The 21973-nt window shown below is 44.4% G+C and overlaps 1 protein-coding gene across 1 annotated transcript in view; it reads right to left on the bottom strand.

Moving 5' to 3' along the window:
• The window catches only part of EMC3 (ER membrane protein complex subunit 3), a 154227-nt gene extending 132311 nt beyond the window's left edge, over window positions 1-21916 (bottom strand). Inside the window, exons 1-2 of the mRNA XM_086938827.1 lie at window positions 21784-21916; window positions 14892-15060 (exon numbers count right to left, since the gene is read on the bottom strand). Coding sequence (XP_086794953.1) covers window positions 14892-15046 — 155 coding nt within the window. The 5' untranslated portion in view covers window positions 15047-15060; window positions 21784-21916. The remainder of the gene's footprint in view (window positions 1-14891; window positions 15061-21783) is intronic.
• Between the last annotated feature and the right edge of the window lie 57 nt (window positions 21917-21973).

Raw genomic sequence — 21973 nt, forward strand, 5'->3', positions numbered from 1 at the left:
ATAAGGCTTGAAACGTACAATGGATCCCACCCAATAGCTATGCCCCCAAAACAATCCGCAATAACCTATAAGGGATTAATCCAAGTCAAATGCACCAAATCCCCACAAAACCCCAAGGAGATTCACCAAAAAGGGCCACAGGCATTAGCAAATCTAACAAATTCATGTCCTACTGAGTGAGCATCCCAACAACAACCACCAAGGCTGAACCTGAATAACAGCTGTCAACAGCAGTGTTGTAGCCATGGTTGAATACCCAAAAAAGACTCTGGTTCTATACAATTTTGTATGTGTTCAAGGCATACTGGAATTTGGGTGCTCCCTTCATTAAAACAACCCCTTGAACAAAAAGCTGTAGGCTTGGGTCCTCCTTTTCCATACCACTGCCAGTTTCCCCAGCCAGGGCATCACTATGAAAACTGCTCATATCCAGGTGCTCGCCCTCCTTCTTGTAGGAAAGGGTGCTTTGCCCAAATAAAGCCACCCTGGTGAGCAGCTCCGCTTTTAATTATTTTCAGTGCAAGAGCGTAGTTGTTTTCCCAAGTCAGTGTTGCATTCTCTTGCAGTCTCCTTTCTGTTTGCGCTGTTCTTGATTATTTAGTCTCTTGCCACAGGGTTCTCAATAAGGAAGTATGGATTCGAACGGACTGGTCCCTTGTTTCTATTGGTGGCAACTGTAGCAGTAGTTCTTTTTTAGGTCTCATCTGCCAGAAACATTTTGTTTACTATCAGTGGATTTACGTGCCGCCCATTGACTACGATTGGTTGGCTTCCCTGTCCCGCATTTATGCCTGCTTGTATGGGGGTCAGCTTACTAGCTAGACCTGCTGAACCCTCCCATGGAGCATTTCCCTGAATACTCTTGTCGATACACTGCTTCTCTTGTGGGAGTGATGTTTTTATTTAGGCTCCACCAGTCTTTGAGAATGCACCTTGGCCACATTTTTCCTGAGTTCTTTAAACAATTCTTATATGTCTGCCTTTGTATGATGAGCGCGTGAAAGCGAGGGGACCTTGCCCACATCTGTGTTTTTTGTTTTCTTTATTTAACTTTAAGCAGTCCTCAGCAATCTGCTTTTATGTGGTAAGTGTGTGAGAAATTCTTCATTTAGCTTTTGTGTAATTCAGCTTTAAGCCGTCTACAACTTTCTGCTTCTATTTCACCCATGCATGATGGCCTCTTTCTTAAGCTTTAGGGCCTTAAATGGGACCGTCGTACTTGCGGGAGTGGTTCGACCACCGCCAGCCCTGCGGGTCCGCCCACTCTATTTGGGGTGTTGCAGTCGGACTGCCACAGGACAACTGCCCCCACCAAGCCGCCATGATGGTGGTGCGGATTGGAAGCCAAACTTGCGACTGTGCCAATGCCGCAACTACCTAGCAAATTATGACCTTCCTTTCCACCAGTGTGCCTGCCATGAAATGCTTGGCAGAAAGGTAGGGAAATGGGCCCCTAACAGTGCCCTTGGGCAAATCTGCCCATGGGGGTGGAAGCAGGGGGCACAATATGTGCCCCATACCTAACAAGTCCATGCTCCTGTGTGCACTGTGTGGCATGCACAACATGGTGCATGCCACACAGTGCACACAACGTGACAGCCTTCCCATGGCGGTGGCATAACTGCTGGCTGTAATCCTTTGCCAAAGCATGCCGCTGTCGTGGGACTGCCGCCGCACTGCCTGCCTGCCCGCCCCCCTGTATTCTACTAAGATTACGGCAGGAGGGTGCACCACGAGCTACAGGAGGACCACCAAACTCGTAATCAGGCCATTAGTGTGCTTCATACAGACCCTGCGTTTCTTTTTTCCATTTACATTGAAACCGTCTTTGACAGTGCACCTCGCCCACGTCCTGATCTGTATCCTTTTTAGGTCCAAACAAAACAAGCATATGCTTTCCTGTTTGCAGTTTATGGTAGGCACATGCTACATTATATTCGGAGGAGACTTCATTTATCTGTAAACATTCACTCCAAGTGACTGTTTACAATTTCTTTTCATTAGCTTTAAATTGTCTTTGCTATTATTGCACATTAACTATGTTCTCAGTTTTATTATTTGGTCGACATTGCCCATTTATTTCTCTATGCCTGTTTTTGCTTGTGGAATGTCTGTTTAATTTTATACTCGCCTTTGTCCTGATATTTATCTATTTTTCGTGCATTAAAAACAAACATATGCTTTCAGGTTTGTGCGTCTTACGGTAGGTGCATGCCACATTATTTTTAAAGAGAATCGTTTATTTTTAAGTAAACATTCACTCCAAGTGACTATTTACAAGCTATATTCACAAAAGTACATATCATTTCACACAGTATCTTTAGTTAACAGAAACAATTGTTTTTTTATTTACCCTTTGAGGTCACCTCAGACACATTCTATGCTTTATTTGATATTTACCTTTGAACACTACCCCATTCTCATTCTAAGTTTACTTTTTTGTAAATATTTGTATTGCATAAACGCAACAAAAATGTTTTGGAGTAGTTTACATGAGCGACACTTACACTACATAAGATCACATTCATTTCTCACTGGCACACTGAGATTTATTTTGCACAAGATAACAGGGTGTTTAGCAGATTCCGGAACTCGAAGCTGGTTCCAAAGTTGGGACTTTTGGCTGCAACCTGTATCCCTCTCCTTACCTTCTCTGCACCAAAGCACTTCACACTTGTTGCTTTAACGCTCTATTTGGAGCGACACATACAGTCACTGAGCTTACAGGGTTACAAAGCCTGTCTTATTTACTACTTCTTTTTAAAAGATATAAAAACATTTTACCAGTACATTTAAAATCTAAAAGAATGCCTCTTTATGTACATGCTGTTCATCGGTTGATCAGTAAAGTCTTCCTTTTTTTAAAAAAAAATATTGGTTTCATGTACATACTTTTAATGCTGCCTATTTGTTGAGCTCGTTTCTCATTTCTTCCGTAAACTCCCATATGAAGAAGTTGTTTTCACAACTTTCTTCTTCAACTTCACGTTATGGTGTTGACCATACACATAAAAAATAAACACGCTTCCAATGCTGGCTATATCACAATCCAATTTTAAAACAACCTTTTCCATGTTTCTTATCCTCTCCCATTTTCATAGTTCATTCTTATCTCCCACCATCACTACCACCTTAAACCATGAATTAAAAATCATTGGCTCAATGTAAAGATTCTTTCAATACGTATAATTAAACAGTCCTTTCTCCTGTACTTGGTCTGTATTTCCTATTAACCTCCACATTTTCCAGACTGCTTATTCCTTACTACTACCCATCCCGTTCTCTACATTATGCACCCTTCGCCCACTTAAAACAACCAGTGTTATCTATATCATAATAATTTATTAAGAAAGGCATTGTTTGTGTCGCTTCTTCAATCCCATATTCCATTTTACGTCTTACCTCACACCATCCCTCGCACCTTAATAAATAATGAACCAGTAATGTCCATTTCATAGCACTTTTGAATAACATTTTAAACATGCTGTAAAACGACACTGCTGTACAACACGGCTAAAACGGACTAAACTAATCCTTCTTTGTTTTAGTTATCTTACTCCTGCTAACCGTTACAGTCAATCTAACAATGTGCAGTTCTGGGCTCCAGGTTTGAGGACAAGACCCTTACTGGCCGGTCTGGCTCTGATTTGTCAGGGAAAGTCTGTCGAGTTTCCCTGTTGACCAGCTAGATATCCAGATTCCATAGTAGTGCAGTCATGGCTGGTTGGTGACTCAATCTCACTGCTCCCAAAATGGAGATCCTTAATAAGAGGTTTAGTTCAATGAGCTCAAATGGCTGTAGTTGGAGAAGTTGTACCAGCGGAGGCATCCTACCAGATAGTCCTGCTCTTCTAAAGGTAATTCCCACCTGAGAAACCAAAGATAAACTGTGCACCACCATATAAATTACCACAACTGAATAGAGTGCAGTTACAGTACATACTACAACCATGGTACACACTGTGCCATTGCACTGTACACGAAACACACAAGTGGTGATCGGAGGCTGCTTGCAATAAGTCTAACCACTGGCAATCGCTCAGGGTAGCACTCCAACCCAAGTTGTATCCGGCTGATGAATCCATAACTAGAGCGAAATCGGTCCTGGGTTGCTTGTGTTCTGGTTCAGGGAGTATTTGGCTTGGTAGTTCAGGCTTGACTATTCTATTGGAGCAGGGTTAAGACTGATTTTCAAATAGCTGGGTCCAAACTGAGGTGGCATGTGCGCAAAAGAACAATGGATTGGGATGTAGCCCGAGTGAATATAAGTGGCTGAGATTAATTCTAGCCTTCCTTCCTTCACTATATACAATTGTATTTCAGAATATGTTACTATAGCATAAAGTGCAATCGTAGTAACATTCGTAATCATGCATTTTGGAAATTTGCCCTTTCTGCAGGGTCCAGCTGATTTTTTTTCTGCTGATCCCTATTATTGCTGACTTTAGACCTCTGTGCAGCTTACCACAGCTAACTAGTTAACTAGTGATAAAGTGTGTGTGCTCCTCCTTTCAACATGGTAATATTGGTATATTATCGTGTATCAAGAGGGAGAGAGAGGACCAGAAAGCTAGTCCAAATCCCCGTGTTTATATGAAGTAAATCAAAAGAAGACTAGCTTTAGTAAAAAGGGGGCTTTAACAAAAATAATTAATTTTAGTTCAAAAGGACTCAAGTATGCTTTGTCAGGGGGTGGTGGCACCTTGTGAGTGCGCTCATGAAGCCCTCACTCACCAACCTAGTTTGTGGCATGCTTCATCATCGGGCCCACCCAGTGACACCTAGCGTGTCCCGGGTGTGCTTCGACGCCTGATTACAGCGGAGCAGGTATGTCTCTGAGTGTGCGGTGAGGAATGTTATGAAAATGAGATTAAAACTGCTTGGCGGGGGTCCCAGTACCTGGAGGTAAATTAGACTTTAATACCTGGGCCACCGTCAGCGGTTAAAAATAAGGCTGTGGGATGTTAGAGGCGAGTTACGACCTCCTACATCCTTGGTGGGTCAACATGTTTCAGCCTAAAGTGTTTTTCTATGTGTTCGCAGAACCGGTGCTGCGAAGGAGGCACTACAGGTCTAAAGCAGGCTCTGCCCAGTAATTCTGGCCAACCCTTGCCACTTCACAACCTTGAAGCAGAATATTGCTTAAACGAGCGTGTTTTTGAGAAGGGAATCCCCCTCTCACACATAGAAAAACACTTTAGGGCGTGTAAACACATAGTCTGAATTACACACCCACTAGTTTTAATTACACACACATAATCTTAATCCGTCCTGAAGAAAGCCAGAATATTCATAAGGCACTGGCTGAAACATGTTGACCCACCAAGGATGTAGGAGGTCGTAACTCGCCTCTAACATCCCACAGCCTTATTTTTAACCGCTGACGGTGGCCCAGGTATTAAAGTCTAATTTACCTCCGGGTACTGGGACCCCCGCCAAGCCGTTTTAATCTCATTTTCATAACATTCCTCACCGCACACTCAGCGACATACCTGCTCCGCTGTAATCAGGCGTCGAAGCACACCCGGGACACACTAGGTGTCACTGGGTGGGCCCGATGATGAAGCATGCCACCAACTAGGTTGGTGGGTGAGGGCTTCATGAGCACACTCACAAGGTGCCACCACCCCCTGACAAAGCATACTTGAGTCCTTTTGAACTAAAATTAATTATTTTTGTTAAAGCCCCCTTTTTACTAAAGCTAGTCTTCTTTTGATTTACTTAATATTGGTATATTCCCGATTGGCACATTTCATTAACTTAAGTCCCTAGTATGTTGTACCAAATGAACCCAGGGCCGATAATTTAAAGGATACCCGCGGACTGAAGATTTTATTGTGCCATTCCATTCACTGCAGTGGCACTGTAAAGCATTTCTCTAGGCCTACCATTGTAGCCTGGTTGTGAAGTTTTAAACTGCAAATTTGCCCTGTCAAATTAACCCCTTTTTGAAACGCCTCAATCTACCTTTTTCATAATTCCTAAGTAGCCTTATTGCCCATAAGGCAGGGTGCATTTACAAGTAAGACATATAAAATGTTAATGTTAATTGTGCCCTTAGAGAGAAAATGCCCTTAAAGCTATTTTCACTGAAGCAGGGTTGGCTGTTCAAATGGAAAGGACTGGAATACAATGTTAAATTCAATAAATGTAATCTCCGACTAAAAAATAGTTACAAATAAAAACAAATTGACTTTTTGAAATATTTATCACAAGCCCTCTGTCCTGGGCTTTTCTTTCCTTCTGACTCCTGGTATAACGCATCCCCTTGTAGTCAGCCCTGAGGCCTCGCCACCTGGTGTTTCTTGGGATTACTCTTTTCCTTTTCCCTTGAGAGTTCCAAGTTAGGGCTTCCCTGGTGGTGTTTAATGCAGGCTTGAGGAGAGTGTGACCTATCCAGCCCCAGTGTCTGGGCATGGTTTCTTCATAAGCACGAAGTTGGAAAGTCTGCTGCAATAGATCGTTGTTGCTTATGGGTGTCTGAGCAGTGGATTTGAAGGATTTTACTCAGGCAGGAGTTGTGACGGTCTGGTCTTTTTGCTGGTGGTCACTGTTGTGCTTCAACTTTCTAATCCATACAGAAGGACCGATTTTGTGTTAATGTTAAAAAGCCTGATCTTGGTTTGTAGTGTTAGATCCTTGGAGTTCCAACTCTTCATTCGCTGAATGAAGGTAACCCTTGCTTTGCCGCTTCTTGCCTTGACGTCAGCAACTGTGCTCCCTGCTTGTCTATGACACTGCCCAGATAGGTGATGGCCTCAACATCTTCCAGTACATCGCCTACAAGAGTGACTGCAAACATAGAGCCTACCTTCAGAATTAATTCTTGTGAATATGTTCTGCACTTGTGCATCTATAGATATGCCTGCTGCACTCAATATGGCTGCATTTCACTACCTCTAGCCGATTAAATTAAATCAGTTAAGAGGAAAGGACTTCAGAGAACAATTATGGATTAGCTCAGAAGGTGCTGATATCAGAAGAGTGAAATTAGGTGCCATATGATAGGTGGACTGCCCTGCTTGATGACTCTCTAAAAATGTATACATAACCTGTACATTAAAAGGTGAAGGATTAATGTCCTTTAAATGAGTTCCTAATGATATCACGGGACCCTAATGGATGAATATTGCAAATGAGTGTTTAACAGATGTAACTCGCACTGTAAAATGCCTTGGATAGCGGTTGTAAATGGTGTCTTTTCTTTGCATGGCATGTGACGAAAAACCTTCTACTTAGCATTGTAGCAATTTTGAGGCGATCTTAAAACCATTAGAAGGCCAACATCAAATACCTTTATTTGATATTTAAGAAAACAAATTCCAGGATTTCAAGAACCATACTACCAAGTTTAGCGACCTGGGGTCTGAGTGCTTGTCTTAGCTTCGCCTTAGATGTTGAAGAATTGCTACATGAATTGCCCCCATATTAGGTGTGAAGAGAACCATTAAAACCCGACTACAGGTACCATGGAGACAAGAAGACAAATTCTGAGTTTGCATGTCTCTTATTAAACATTAAGAAAATGTATGCCTTATCTGATGGCATAGGAGGACATTTGAATGGTCTGACTAAAGCTTCAAACGATCCAGCAAAAACGTTACAGTCCTCCAAGTACCTTCATCTCAATTTGATACCAATTATTTTGCGTTATTGTTTTCTCCATGCATATTTTCACACTCTGCCCTTCTCAACATAAGAACTTCCATAAGAGAGCGACAAAGTCCACAATTTTGAGCATTAGTTCCACTGCTTATTTATTTTGATGCAAAGGTCTAGGGGACGTGTTTGATATATTACAACTGTACCCACTTCCTACATTGTCATTTACCCAGTTTATTGATTTTCCTTTTTTTTTAATTCAAATAAGGGTACACAAAGGTCATGCTCTGGATGAATGCTAATAAAGAAAATATGTAATCTTTAAGAGCTTGACTTGGCTATGGAAATGATAGATTATCTGGCCCATGTTGGTGCTGTTAAAATGATAAATGCCAGAAAGTGCACACTTTTTTAGCACTTTTGGAGTGAACTGTAGTATAAAAGAAAGCAAGAGCAAATGCACTGTACAAATTCATCCACAGAGAATTGCAACTTGACCCTCGCTGCTGGTACCTGAAGGTATCATCACAACACAATTTCACCAAAATCTATTTGTGGAAATCTTAATACGGCTCACCACGTCAAATACATTGTTGTGGTCTCCCAACACGTACTACGTGGCTAGATTAATATTTTTCTTGATAGCTCAGTAACAAAACAATATTTCACAGCAGGACAGAGGGATTACTTTGATTCTCCCCTTCCTCTTTGCTTGCTGGGATAGAACATCACAGTAGAGGCCAACATTGTCTTGCATCCAAGGAAGAAATGCTTTTAAAGCAAAACCTACCATCTCTATTTTTGGGACACTGAGGAATTGTGAGGTCATGGAATTAGCCTTTGCCCTTTCATTGTATGATTCACGATGCATCCCAAATGTGAAACGTCCATGGTTAGGATTACTGCGGGCATCGAGTCTAAAAACTATCTGCCCACTAAAACATTGGTGTTATAACCTACATATGCCGATTTTCTACTTTCTGTATTACTAACATTAAATCCTTCCAGAGCTTTTCACTACTGGTTGTTGAGTCACTCTTGAAGTGTCCTCATATGAAAAAAGTGCATGTGGTAGCAAAGGAATGCATACTACCATAACAGTTTCATCATTGTTCTTGCTTACAGAGTCTGTTACTACGTCTCGTAAAGCAGAATCATGTTCTTAAATACAGAAGTCTCTCAGTGGAAGATGTCATGTACAACTCAATGTCAATACTCACTAAACAGAAAGTTATTTTGTTGTATGGAAGATGGATTATGTATTTTGCAAGCTGACTGTGCAGTCCAACAGGTACAGGAGTTGGATGGTCCCCACTGGACTGCTCTGACATTGTAGAAGATAAATCTTCTGCAACAATTATCCAGACGTGGGTGTTAATGTATAGCTTTGTGCACATTTCCTGACAAATGTCTTGGAAACCTCTTGGCTCTGGTTTAGTTCCTAACCAGAAACGTATCACATAGAACCCACCACAAAGTTGAGTATTTTCTTTCCTTTAGGATGTAGAAATTGGAATCTTTGAAGATGAGAGTTGCAAGAAAATTGCATGGTTAAAAAAGTTAAGGATATTTTGCATTGTGTGATTTTTAAACTTACTTTGTTCAAATGTCCGCATTGAGAGGCCCAAGATCTAGTATGTTGCACAAGATGCTGTTTTCCTGGGTACAGGGAAGTACAATGAATACACTCCTTATCCCCTTTCATGCAATGTTTATTTTTCTAATGCATCCTTTTATAAGGAGAGGTGCCACCTCTTCTTTGAGAAGCGGTGGCTAATCATCGTTATAGTTTTGCTTTAGTACTTAGTTCTTGGAGGTGGTCTGTAGTATCCACATGTTAGAGGGTATCCAGTGCCATTGTTGTTGAAATAACTTCAGCCTTCTCCTGCCAGAGAGGAAAGGAACAGCCAAGCCCGCACTACCAAGTCAGTTGTTTGTGTTCTAATTCAGAGAGGACCTGTCCTGGTCGTTCGAGCTGGACTGTTCCTATTGGAGTAGGTTCAAGAATGATTTGTATATGGCTAGGTTTAAACCGAGGTGGCATGGTGGACAAAATAACGATTACTTGGAATACTACACCAAGCAACTGCCAGTGGTTAGACTTATTGCAAGCATTCCTCCCATCATCTTTTGTGTGTTAGGTAGATATAGAATGTCCATGCCTGAAGGGGGCAGGCCCTTTTGGTTTGTGGCCTTGTCAATGTCTATGATAAGAATAAATGTACTAAAGAAGTGTATAACTGCCAGGATGCTGACTGGCCATGAAAATGGTTAGCTACTGTTTATTGCTAAAAAGGATGTTGTATTGTTCTTGAAGCCTGCATGCCAAAAGCTCACCATTCGAAACAAGCACTGGCAAAGCCAATAGGTCTTGCCTATGCAAGAGATATTGGCTTTGCCAAAGTGTTTTAGCCATGTTGTACACCAGGGTGGCTGCTAATCACCATGGCTAAAAGTTAGTGGTGCAGGGGTCGTAGAGTGGAATGGCAAAGAGCGTAGTAGAGTGGACTAGCAGCGAGTGGTGTGTACTGGAGTGAAGTGGCATAGTGTGGTGTCGCGTAGAGTGGTGTACACTGGAGTGTCAGAGTAGAGTGGACTGGGGTAGAGTGCATTAGCGTAGAGTGTTGCTAGGTATAGTGGCATTGAATTCAGCGGCATGCAATGCAGTGTTGTAGAATGCAGTGGTGTAGATTAGAGTGGTGCATAATAGAATGCAGTGGCACAGAGTGCAGTGGCACAGAGTAGAGTGGCGTAGAGAGGTGCAGAGTGGAGTAGCGTAGAGTGAAATGGCATAGAGTAGAGTAGATTGGCATGAAGTGCATTGGCGTAGAGTGTAGAGTCGAGTGGCAAAGAGTGCAGTGGCATAGAGTGTGGAGTCGAGTGGCAAAGAGTGCAGTGGCGTAGAGTGATGCAGAGTAGAGTATACTGCTGTAGAGAACAGTGGCATAGAGTGTAGTGGCGAAGAGTGGAGTAGCATAGAACACAGTAGTGCAGAGTTGAGTAGCGGAGAGTTCAGCTGCGGCGAGTGCAGTGGGGCGGAGTAAAGTGTCAGAGTGCAGTGGTGTAGGGTGGCGAAGAGTGCAGTGCCGCAGAGTACAGTGCAGTGCCACAGAGTGCAGTGACGAAGTGCATTGGTGTAGAATGTAGGTGTTAAGAGTAAAGCTGCATAGAGTGGAGTGGCACAGAGTAGAGTAAAGTGGTGCAGAGTAGATTGTTTCAAAGTAGAGTGAAGTGGCGTAGAGTGGAGTGGTGCAGGGTAGAGTGCTGTTGCGTAAAGTGGCACAAGTGTACTGGTGTTGAGGAAAGTGATTCAGAGTGCAGTGTGCATGGCAAATTAGAGTGGGGTACAGTGGACTGGCGTAGAGTGCCAGAGCACAGTTAACTGTTACAGAATAAAGTGCATTGGAGTAGTGTGTTTCGGCATAGAGTGCAGTATTGCAGAGTAGTGTACGGTACAGTGGCGTAGAGTGGCATGGCCTAGATTGAAGTGGGGTAGAGAGAGGAACAGTGCATTGACATAGAGTAGAGTGGTACAGGATAGCATAGAGAGGCATAGAGTGCAGTGGCAGAGAGTGGAGTGGTGCAGAGTCGAGTGCAGTGGCATGGAGTGGTACAGAGTAGAGTGGAGTGGCACAGAGTGGAGTATTTGCGGTGTGGTAGCACATTGCCATCACAGACAACACATTTTCCATTGAAATTATCATTACATTTGCAGAGACATACACTTTTAATAATAAAACTATTCAGCGCACTGATGAAAATGTGTGGAAATGGCATCACCTAGTGTAATGATTTGTTTTGATCATATGAAAGAATGTGTTACCAAAAAAACTTCGGAAATAACAGTTAATGTGCTTAATTTGTGTTCCTAATTCTGATATATTCTGAAATACTTACAAAGCTCATTTACATATTGTGTGCTAAAAACAAAACTCTTTCCTACCCCCAGTACCCATCAGGATTGTCACAGAAATCCTCTCACTTTGAAGTCAGAGAAAGAAAAGTAAACAAGTGCCCTCGGAACACAGAGGCGACATTTGACCTTGGTCTTTGAATGTACAGCAAATGTGACAAGATAAAAGCTTGATTTACAGGCCTTTTTACAGAAAGGGAGCACTTGTAAGGATACTGTAAATAAGGTTTGGGCAAGGGAAGGTACGAACTCAAGTTGGACAGCCTAAAATCAACAAAGGCAGCAAATGGAAAGCAAGAAAATGTGAGTTACAAACCACAAAGCCAATGGCAAGCAACGGGCAGAATACATTCCTAGGTCAAGTTTTGGAATGTCCCCAAGATGCCTTTAGCAAACCAGAAGGCTCCGACCTAAAAAGGAGTCCATTTCTGAGGAGGTCCCGTGGCCTTTGTGGTGAAGAAATCTTTATTGGTATGTTCAAGAGTTTGTTCTATGCTTTTCCCAAAGAAATGGAAGCTATCAAGGGATACGTTTATATACATCTGGATAAAAGAAAGCAGAAAGGGACCAGAAGTGCCACTGCAAAACCACCCACTAGTAGTGTTGGTTGCCTATAGAGATGCATTCATGGATGCAAAGGGAATCAATTCGCCCAACATGATTCAACACATTTTCATGCTCCACTGGAAAATGCTGAATGATCTCTGTTACATTTTCCCACATTGTATGTATCATTTACATATTACTATGAAATTTGCAATATACCTCTGTGCGTTGCTACTGCCTCACCCTTCTTTCCTACTGTATCTACTTCCTCGCTCTCCTTATCTGAACTGAATCACTGTGCAAAGCTGGAGTTCACAACCTCTCCTGGGGCTCTGTTCATGTAACTTGGTACTACCAGGGTGCTAATTTAGATTGGATTCTGAAAATCAGGCCGAAATGTGATCTTTACTTAAGATATCACTGAGAGCGCTGTGTTTTGGGTCTGATCCTACCTAAGCCAATGAGAAAATTGAGAGGAACGGTTATTGTATCTTCTGCAAAGGAGAACATGTCTACAGCACAAGATGGGAGATGTATGTGCCTTAAATTCACTCTGTACGACTGTTCCACTCTTTGCAGTACAAAAGTGTAAGAACCCACTGGTGAGGAATACTGAATAGGATTGATAACACACAAAAGAGTAATCTGATTCTATATATGGGATCCAGCATATTATCTTGGTGTTCCTGCAACAGTACATGCTGAGCCATTGCATTTGAGTCAACTGATGCCTCTTCATGGAACGTGTAAGTGGTCTCTTCCTGAACAGATGCAGACTTCGCACCTGGTCTTTTTGCATATGTTTTCATGTATGTTCTAATTTCTCTGATGTTAGTTGTCTGTGTTTAGGACTACAGTTGTTTGGCACCAAGGTCTTCACATTTGTATCCAACATTGTTGTGGTCAGGTATCAAGGAATTTTCTGCAATGATTGGAGTCCAAACAATCTGTATCAATGCCAGCTTTGAAAATCTTTCGACTCAAGGTCATAGAGCAGCTTTCAGCGCAGTGATCTAAAGAGCTTTCATCAAAGATATTGATCTTTTGGACCTGGTGTGACACATTTTGTTCCCAGGACACATGACGCTGCCACGGTAGGTCTATTTTTCATTTACTTTTTGGTACCTCTTGTGTCCCAAACGCTGCACTGAGTGTTTGTGGGCTTCTGGCCTTTCAGTATTATCAAAATTAGAAAAAGGCTTCAAGTAAGCCTAGAAAGAGGTCTAGCTCTCCCCTTAATCTTCAGAAATTATAGCTGGGAGTCTCTTAAATCTTGGATGCATTGTCTAAAGTTTCATCTACGGACTTAGTGGCTAGACCATGTTATGCAGTTTTGAAAAACTCACTGCAAAGCAGCACATGTGCCAGTAGCATAAGAAGGAGTAATTCTCCTTCTGCATTTCAGGGTCCTAAGAAAGAATTACTGTCAACATTGTGGGCCAGTGGAAGGTTAAAAAAAAGGAAGAAAAGACAGTCATAGATTCAATACATTTTGGAGTTATTATTATATGACCAGTACCACGGATTTTCACTGACAAGCCATCTTACCACTTCTCTGGTCCAGACAATCTCAAGCTTTGGAACCCAATTAAGGAAAAAGCAAAGATAGGGCTTAAGTGTGTAGCATTATGACTCTCAAGTTGATATCATTACCGGTATCCCGGACCACGCTGATGGTCGACGTGCAAAACGTATTTTACATAAACAAGATGCTTTTACAAGTCCTGCAACTAGGTTTCAAGGTAATGCATGTGCTGCTAAACTAGAATAGGTTCATGCTTTAGGGACAATGTTTAAACCTGCAACGTATTGTCTTACATTTCACTGATAAAGCCCTTTTTAGGTCAAGCATTCAAGACCTCTGGTATATACTTTAGTATATACTTATGTGTATGTATTTTGTGGGCTCTGGAGATTATCCCTAGGACTTGTCTGCTTCCGCTTAGGGACTTTTTTTCTGTTCAACTGCCTCTATTTAATTTTCTTGATAGAAAACGACCAGCAGAGGTCAGTAAAATAGCAGAATCACTTTAGCATTCTCTAGATTCCAGTCCATAGAAATTGTCTTCCACGAGCACCCATAGACAATAATATTTTTTTCAAATCTTGTATCTTCAGTGATATGACCACAGAAGGCCCTGTTTTTATATTAAAAACAGAGCTTTGGACTATACCTTTTCCAGCTGAAAGGCAATATTTCTCTCCATGTGTTCCCACACCGGTCATGTCACGTAGTTTGGTGCTTACCTTCCCTCCATGTTAAAGAACAGTAGCTGTTTCAGCACCCAGGCTAAATACATATAAGGTTCCAAAGGCGAGACTGATTGCATTGCAAATGCTTTTTTAATTGGCCACACTTTAAAAAGTTTAAATGAATCCTTGTGTCTAGTATTTTGGACTGCATGTAAGAATGAACATTGGGAAATAGTATTTTGCTTATCTCTTGACAGGTACAGAGAAGATTTGCTGGTTTTATCTAGAAATGGAAAAATGCTTTCTTCTACAGATTGTAAGTCAGAGTTCTTCAAAGTTTCTAATAGAGCATGTGCTGATCCAGTGGTCTTGTTATTATATGAATACAAAATGACAACAAAATGGTTTGGGGAAAAAAATAAAATCTCATTAGATTGAAAGACTTCAAAAATGTAACTGAATGTGTCAAAATGTTAGAAGAGAATATACATTAAAGCATTGCCTAATGAACCTCTTATTTTTCACTTGTGAAAACAACCCGACTTTGGACTATCATTACAACCACTTTGACAGTCAGCATGTGAGAAATGTAAAAGCTCCCGAAATGCAATTCCTCTCACCTGACAGGGGAATTTACCTGTCGGATACTTGTTCCTGGGTGAGTTTCTTGTCACTCTGAAGCAGGATGGAAACATAATGCCTGATCATCCCCACAAAAAATGTTATGAAAACAATGGGCAACACCACCCATAAACGGATATTGGAGTCCAGCAGCAGCTCCGGCTCCGTCATTTTTACAACAAAATCTAATTGAGGGGAAAAAAGTACACCTGTAAGTGTAAGAGCTCACAAACAAATTCATGCACAAATAAGTTACTAACAAATATTGCTAAAGTGTATTAAAACTGAAAAAATGTTTTACAATTATTCATTTCGAGTAACAGAAGAATGCACTGTAAACGCATTTAGGTCCCTAAAAAACAACTCAGTTTCCTCACTTCTATAAGATTAGTGCTATTTCACCAGCGGCCTGAAGGCTTCCGACTATCTGCTTCTAAAAATTCCTTTTTCAGCCTTCTTAACATATTTGGTCCAGTGGGTACACTAAGCAAAAATCAGGCAAGGAAGCGCATCATTTTACTATACAGATTTATATTTCAAGATATTAGAAGGAAAAAGGGTGAGGTTTTAGTGACGCTGTGTAACCTCTATATTTAAGAATATATGTGAAAATGCAGGCTGATGTTTTAAAGCGGTTCAAATTGACAGGCTGGCATTTGAGAGAACAATTCAAAGTTAGTTTTGGATCAACAAAGCACGCATTACGTAGCCTACACAGGTATAGGTATATATAAATATAATATTCTTTATAAAACAAGCACTGGTAAAGTCAATAGGTCTGGAGTTGACAGTCAGACTTTTGGCTTTGTAGTGATTTTTGCAAAACGTTATTGGTGGAGAAGCTGTCAACCTAAAAAATAAGAGTTGACTAAAGGCAAATTATCTTTGGGCCTCAAAAAACTTAGATCGTATTAGTAGTCCCTGGCACTGAAGGAGACAACGGTATATTTTGTGTGCTCCTTGTAAAAGTAATTCACAGTGAATTTAGCCAATGACTAAAGTGGACTGATCCACTGTCAACATGCCATATGCTACAGTGGGCAGAAGAAAAACGTGAATAACAGACTGGAGGATACAGCTAGCTGACAGCCACTATAAGTATGTAAATTATACATATAATTTTATTAAAATAAAAAAGGTCTTGGCTAACGCCAGGCATAAATGTGTTATGTTAAATGTATTATAGAGCGCACGTTCACCCAGAGGTTTCTAATATTGGCGCTAAAACAGAGTTAACAGATTAGAAGAGGATGGGATTAAATACGGAGCTAGATGGGCAAGTAAACATGAGCTTGTTTTAAAAGCCAGGTATTCATTCTTTTATAGAACTGGATCAAATTTGATTCATGAAGAATGAATATTCAGCGGGAGTGAATTACAAATAGCTGACGATTGCGTGGCAAAACTTTCCATTTTCAATTCTGGGGGAACCCGAACAGGGGTGCAAGACTACAGACCCCCAGTTCTATTCCCAGATGAGAGGCCCAAAGATACAAAGGTCAAGGTGAAGGAAAAACCACTGGAGGGAAAACTGCCTAAACAGGCTCCTTCAATCAATCAATCAGGAGTTTGTTAAAGCGCAACTACTCACAAGTAAGGGTCTCAGGGCGCTAGGGGTGGGGGGGTGGGAGGGTGCAGGTTCCATTCCATCAAGGAGGGGGGTCTGTCGAAGAGCCAGGTTTTGAGGTTTCTTGCGAAGATGGGGAGCGATGTTGTCTGTCTGAGGTGGAGCGGAAGGGCGTTCCATGCTTTGGGCGCGAGGAAGGAGAAGGAGCGGCCTCCCGATCTGGTCTTTCTGTTGCGGGGGACCTCGGCGTAGGAGAGCTGGGCTGATCGTAGGGTCCTTTGGGGTGCGTGAAATTTGAGCCGGCTGTTCAGGTATGCTGGTCCGGTGCCGTGGAGGTCCTTGTGCGCGTGGGTGAGCATCTTAAAGGTGATTCTCGCCTCGACGGGGAGCCAGTGGAGTGTGCGCAGGTGCTGGGAGATGTGGCAGTGTTTTAGCAGGTTGAGGACCAGTCTTGCGGCGGCGTTCTGGATGTTCTGTAGCTTGCGGATGAGGTTTTTGTTTATTCCGGCATAGAGTGTGTTGCCGTAGTCGAGTCTGCTGGTGACCAGGGCATGAGCGACTGTCTTTCGGAGTTCGAGGGGGATCCATTTGAAGGTCTTACGAAGGAGGCGGAGGGTGTGGAAGCAGGAAGATGAGACAGAGTTGATCTGGCGGTCCATTTTGAGCTCGGAGTCCAGGATGATTCCCAGGTTGCGTGCGTGGTCTGTGGAGTTTGGCGGGTTTCCGAGGGCGGTGGGCCACCAGGTGTCGCTCCAGGCGTCAGGGTTTGGGCCCATGATGAGTAGTTCTGTTTTGTTGGTGTTTAGTTGTAGGCAGCTGATTTTCATCCATTTGGCGACGGCTTCCATGTCTTCTCGAAAGTTGCATCTGGCGGTGTTGGGCTCGCTGGATAGGGAGAGGATGAGCTGGGTGTCGTCTGCGTATGACACAATGTTGAGTCCGTAGGTTCTGACGATGGGGGCAAGTGGAGCCATGTAGACGTTGAAGAGCGTCGGGCTGAGGGAGGAGCCCTGGGGGACTCCGCAGGTGGTAGGTGTGGGGTCTGAGAGGAAAGGGGGGGGGGGAGTCTGACCTGTTGCATCCTGCCGGAGAGGAAGGAGCAGATCCAGTCGAGGGCCTTGTCCTGGATTCCTGCATCGTAGAGTCTGCGTATTAGGGGGCGGTGGGAGACTGTGTCGAACACCGCTGATAGGTCTAGGAGGATGAGGGCTACTGTTTCTCCTTTGTCCAGCAGGGTGCGGATGTCGTCTGTTGCGGCGAGGAGGGTGGTTTCCGTACTGTGGTTTTTTCTGAAGCCGGATTGAGAGGAGTCGAGGATGTTGTGTTCTTCAATAAATGTGGCGAGTTGGCTGTTGATGGCTTTCTCAATGACTTTCGCTGGGAAAGGGAGCAGGGAGATGGGTCTGTAGTTTTTGAGGTCGGTGGGGTCCGCTGAGGGTTTCTTCAGGAGGGGGTTGACCTCGGCGTGTTTCCAGTCGTCGGGGAACGAGGCGGTCGCCAGGGAGCGGTTGATGGTGTGGCAGAGCATGGGTGCGCTGGTGTCGGCGGCTCTGTTGAAGATATGGTGGGGGCAGGGGTCCGTGGGGGCCCTGAGTGGATTGACTTCATTGTCTTCAGTGTGTCTTTGGTGGTGAGGGCTGTCCAGTCATCAATCGCTGGTTTCCGGGAGTCGGGTGGTTGGTGAGGGTTCAGTGTGTTGGTTGTCTTCGTCGAAGTTGTCGTAGATGCTCTTGATTTTGTGGTGGAAAAAGGTGCTGAGTTTGTTGCAGAGGTCTTGTGAGGGAGGGATGTCAGTAGACTCGCTTGTGGGTTGGGCGAACTCCTTGATGATGCTGAAGAGTTCCTTGCTGTTGTGTGCGTGGGTGGAGATTCTGTCTTCAATCACTTTTTTCCACGTTTCTCTGATGAGTTGATGGTGAGCGTTGGTGGCCGCTCTAAAGTTGTTGTGGGCTTCTGTGGATTTAGTGTTTCTCCAGGCCTTTTCGAGGCGGTGGCATGTGCGCCTGGACTCTCGAAGTTCGGTGGTAAACCATCTGGGTTTCTTGGCACGGGTATTGTTGTTTTTCTTGAGGGGGGCTATGGTGTTGGTGCTGTCCGAGATCCATCTATGCAGGGTTCGGGCTGCGCTGTTGGGGTCGTCGTTTTCCGCGATGGTTGGGGTGGAGTTGTTGAGTGAGGAGATGAGCTGGTCGTCTGTGATTTTGGTCCAGTTTCTTTGTGGAAGCAGGTGCTGGTGTCTGTGGATGGTGGTTGTTCTGAAGGTGAAGTGGACGCAACGATGGTCGGTCCATGGGAGTTCGGTGGTGTGGCTGAAGGTGATGGAGTTTCCTGTAGTGAAGAGGGGGTCGAGGGTGTGTCCTGCTGAGTGCGTGGGCTCGGTCACGATCTGGCAGAGTCCAATGTGGTGGAGGTTGTCCAGGAGGCATGTGGTGTTGGGGTCCAGTTGATTGTCGAGGTGGAAGTTGAGGTCTCCCAGCAGGGTGTAGTTGGTGGATGCGATGGCCTGCGGGGAGATAATGTCCGTGATGGAGTTGGCGAAGGGTCCGCGGGGTCCAGGGGGTCGGTAGATGAGGGTTCCTCGGAGGGCGGCAGTGGGGCTGGCCAGTATCTTGAAGTGAAGGTGTTCCATCGGTTCTGTGGACTCGTCAGGGAGTGTGCTCAGGCGGAGGCTGGATTTGTGGACGATGGCGATTCCTCCTCCTGGGTGGGTGGGGCGGTCCTTCCTGTAGATCTTGTATCCTTGGGGGATGGCGATGGCGATGTCCGGTCCTGAGGTGGCGTTGGTCCAGGTTTCGGTGAAGAATGCTACGTCCGGGGTGGTGCTGTCGAGGAGGTCCCAGATTTCTGTGGTGTGTTTGTGGAGGGATCGGACGTTGAGGAGGATGCATTGCAGGGTCTTCGGTTCGGTTGTGTTCTTGTGGGCGGGTTGTGCTGGATCCGTGTTCTTGGCGGTGCTGCAGGTGTGCCGGCAGCGGTGACAGCTGAAGGCTCCATGGGTGTCGGCTGGTGATGCTAGCTTGCAGTTGTTGTTGCAGCCTGGGTTGAGTGTGTGGAGTGCTGCTGGGTCGTAGCGTTGGCGGGGCGGAGGTCCAGGGTTCCTGGTGCTGGTCGCGGACGGGCGCAGACGTGCTTGCCTTTTACGCGCCTTCGGTGCACCAGCGGCGAGGCCGCTGCGCTGCCGCGCAGTGGCCGCCATTATGTAGGGGTCGGGGAGGGCTGGACAGCTGGGAGGCGGAGAGAGGAGCTGGATTGGGCCAGTCGCGCTGGGGGCGGAGGGGCCGCGGGGGCAGCAGCGGCAGGGAAAGGTAAAGGGAGGAAAGAAGGGATAAAGAAAAAAGGGAAAATAAGCAGAAATAAGGCACAAAAGAGCAGAGATGCAGAAAAGGGCAGAAAGGTGAAAGATGGAAAGGGTAGAAAAACGAGTGAAAACGAGTGAAGGAGCAGAGGGAGAGAAAGGGAAAATGGGCTGAAATCAGGCAAAAAAGAGCAGAGGTGCAGAAAGGTGAAAGATAGAAAGGGTAGAAAAACGAGTGAAATCGAGGAAAGGAGCAGAGGGAGAGAAAGGGGAAATGGGCAGAAATAAGGCACAAAAGAGCAGAGATGCAGAAAGGTGCAGAAGGGTGAAAGATAGAAAGGGTAGAAAAACGAGTGAAGGAGCAGAGTGAGAGAAAGGAGACAGAGGTCCACTAGACCACCAGGGATGAGGCGCAGGGAAACCTGCGGGTGGAGGAGGGCCTCGATCACTAACACTCAAGAGTGCAGGGGCAGAGGCACCTCACTTAATGGTGGAGCTGCGAGGGTGGGAGAGCAATTTCACTGACAATGAGTCAGTGCTCTTGCTCGCCTGTCCCCGCAGTGGCCGCCATTAAGTAGGGGTCGGGGAGGGCTAGACAGCTGGGAGGCGGGAGCGGGGAGAGGAGCTGGATAGGGCCGGTCGCGCTGGGGGGGCCGCGGGGGCAGCAGCGGCGGGTAAAGGTAAAGGGAGGAAAGAAGGGATAAAGAAAAAAGGGAAAATAAGCAGAAATAAGGCACAAAAGAGCAGAGATGCAGAAAAGGGCAGAAAGGTGAAAGATGGAAAGGGTAGAAAAACGAGTTAAAACGAGTGAAGGAGCAGAGGGAGAGAAATCGAAAATGGGCAGAAATAAGGCACAAAAGAGCAGAGGTGCAGAAAGGTGAAAGATAGAAAGGGTAGAAAAACGAGTGAAGGAGCAGAGGGAGAGAAAGGGAAAATGGGCAGAAATAAGGCACAAAAGAGCAGAGATGCAGAAAGGTGCAGAAGGGTGAAAGATAGAAAGGGTAGAAAAACGAGTGAAGGAGCAGAGTGAGAGAAAGGAGACAGAGGTCCACTGGACCACCAGGGATGAGGCGCAGGGAAACCTGCGGGTGGAGGAGGGACTCGATCACTAACACTCAAGAGTGCAGGGGCACCTCACTTAATGGTGGAGCTGCGAGGGTGGGAGAGCAATTTCACTGACAATGAGTCAGTGGTCTTGCTCCTTATAGGAGCCAGTACCATAGGATATGAATTGGAATAAAAACATCAAATGGTGTTTTATTCAAAATTTACAGAAATCTCAGCAGATTCGTGGATACTACAAGCTGTAAAAGGGTTACTAGTAAAGTGTTATTCTACTCCTTTACAACCCTTACCTGCTCTTCCGATACGGATTTCTCAAGCAATCAAACTTCTAATGTCCCATGAAATCAACAGTAAGTTTGCATCAGGTTGCAACAGACCAAACCTCTCCTAACCACTTCAGGTACAAGCACATTTTCCTGGATCAGTAAAAAAAAAACACAAAACAAAAAACGGACCCAGTAATAAACCCAAACAACTTCAATTTCTTTGTGTTTTTTACGATTTCCAATTGGAAAGCATAATGCAACTCACAGCGTCCTTCCTACCAAGGGTTGTATGGCATGTCTCAATCTTCAGCACGTTTACCTCACATTTGCTAAAATAATCACAAATAACTGCAATCACCATGTCCCTTTTTCAAATTCTAGGCTTTATAGCCTGGGCAGGTTAGTCCCCCCACGAATCACGATAAACGTATTAACCAGAAGACTGTCATGTCACTGGACCATCTGCTGAGGATAGACGGATACACATTCCCCATTGAAATTCGACTCAATGCGGACCTGGTGAAGTTTCTGAAACAACAACACCTCACCCTTCCGATACATTTAATTAAGGGTTTTAATTCACCGGGTCACATTCATTAAAAGAACCGCAATGGCTGTTATTACGCCTCAGCAGGGAACATGTCTCTTTCCTCTTCCCCTTTCTATGTTCCGCTTACGCCGTACCTACTATCCTTACTTAGCTGCTTCCACCTACCCTATTTGCAGCTACCAGTTCCGGAGGGAGAACGGTTGTTTCTTCCACCGGTGACCACGGTATCAGCCAGAACCCATACAGCCTCTCCTATGATGCTACCAGGCAGCCGCTTTAACTCGCTCCCAGTCCGATTGGCTACGGGTGGGGTGAGGGTTATAATAGAGAATAGATTATAATTGGAGAGACGGTC

Source organism: Lissotriton vulgaris, chromosome 9 (genome assembly GCF_964263255.1).
Source record: "Lissotriton vulgaris chromosome 9, aLisVul1.2, whole genome shotgun sequence".
Taxonomy (NCBI): Eukaryota; Metazoa; Chordata; class Amphibia; order Caudata; family Salamandridae; genus Lissotriton; species Lissotriton vulgaris.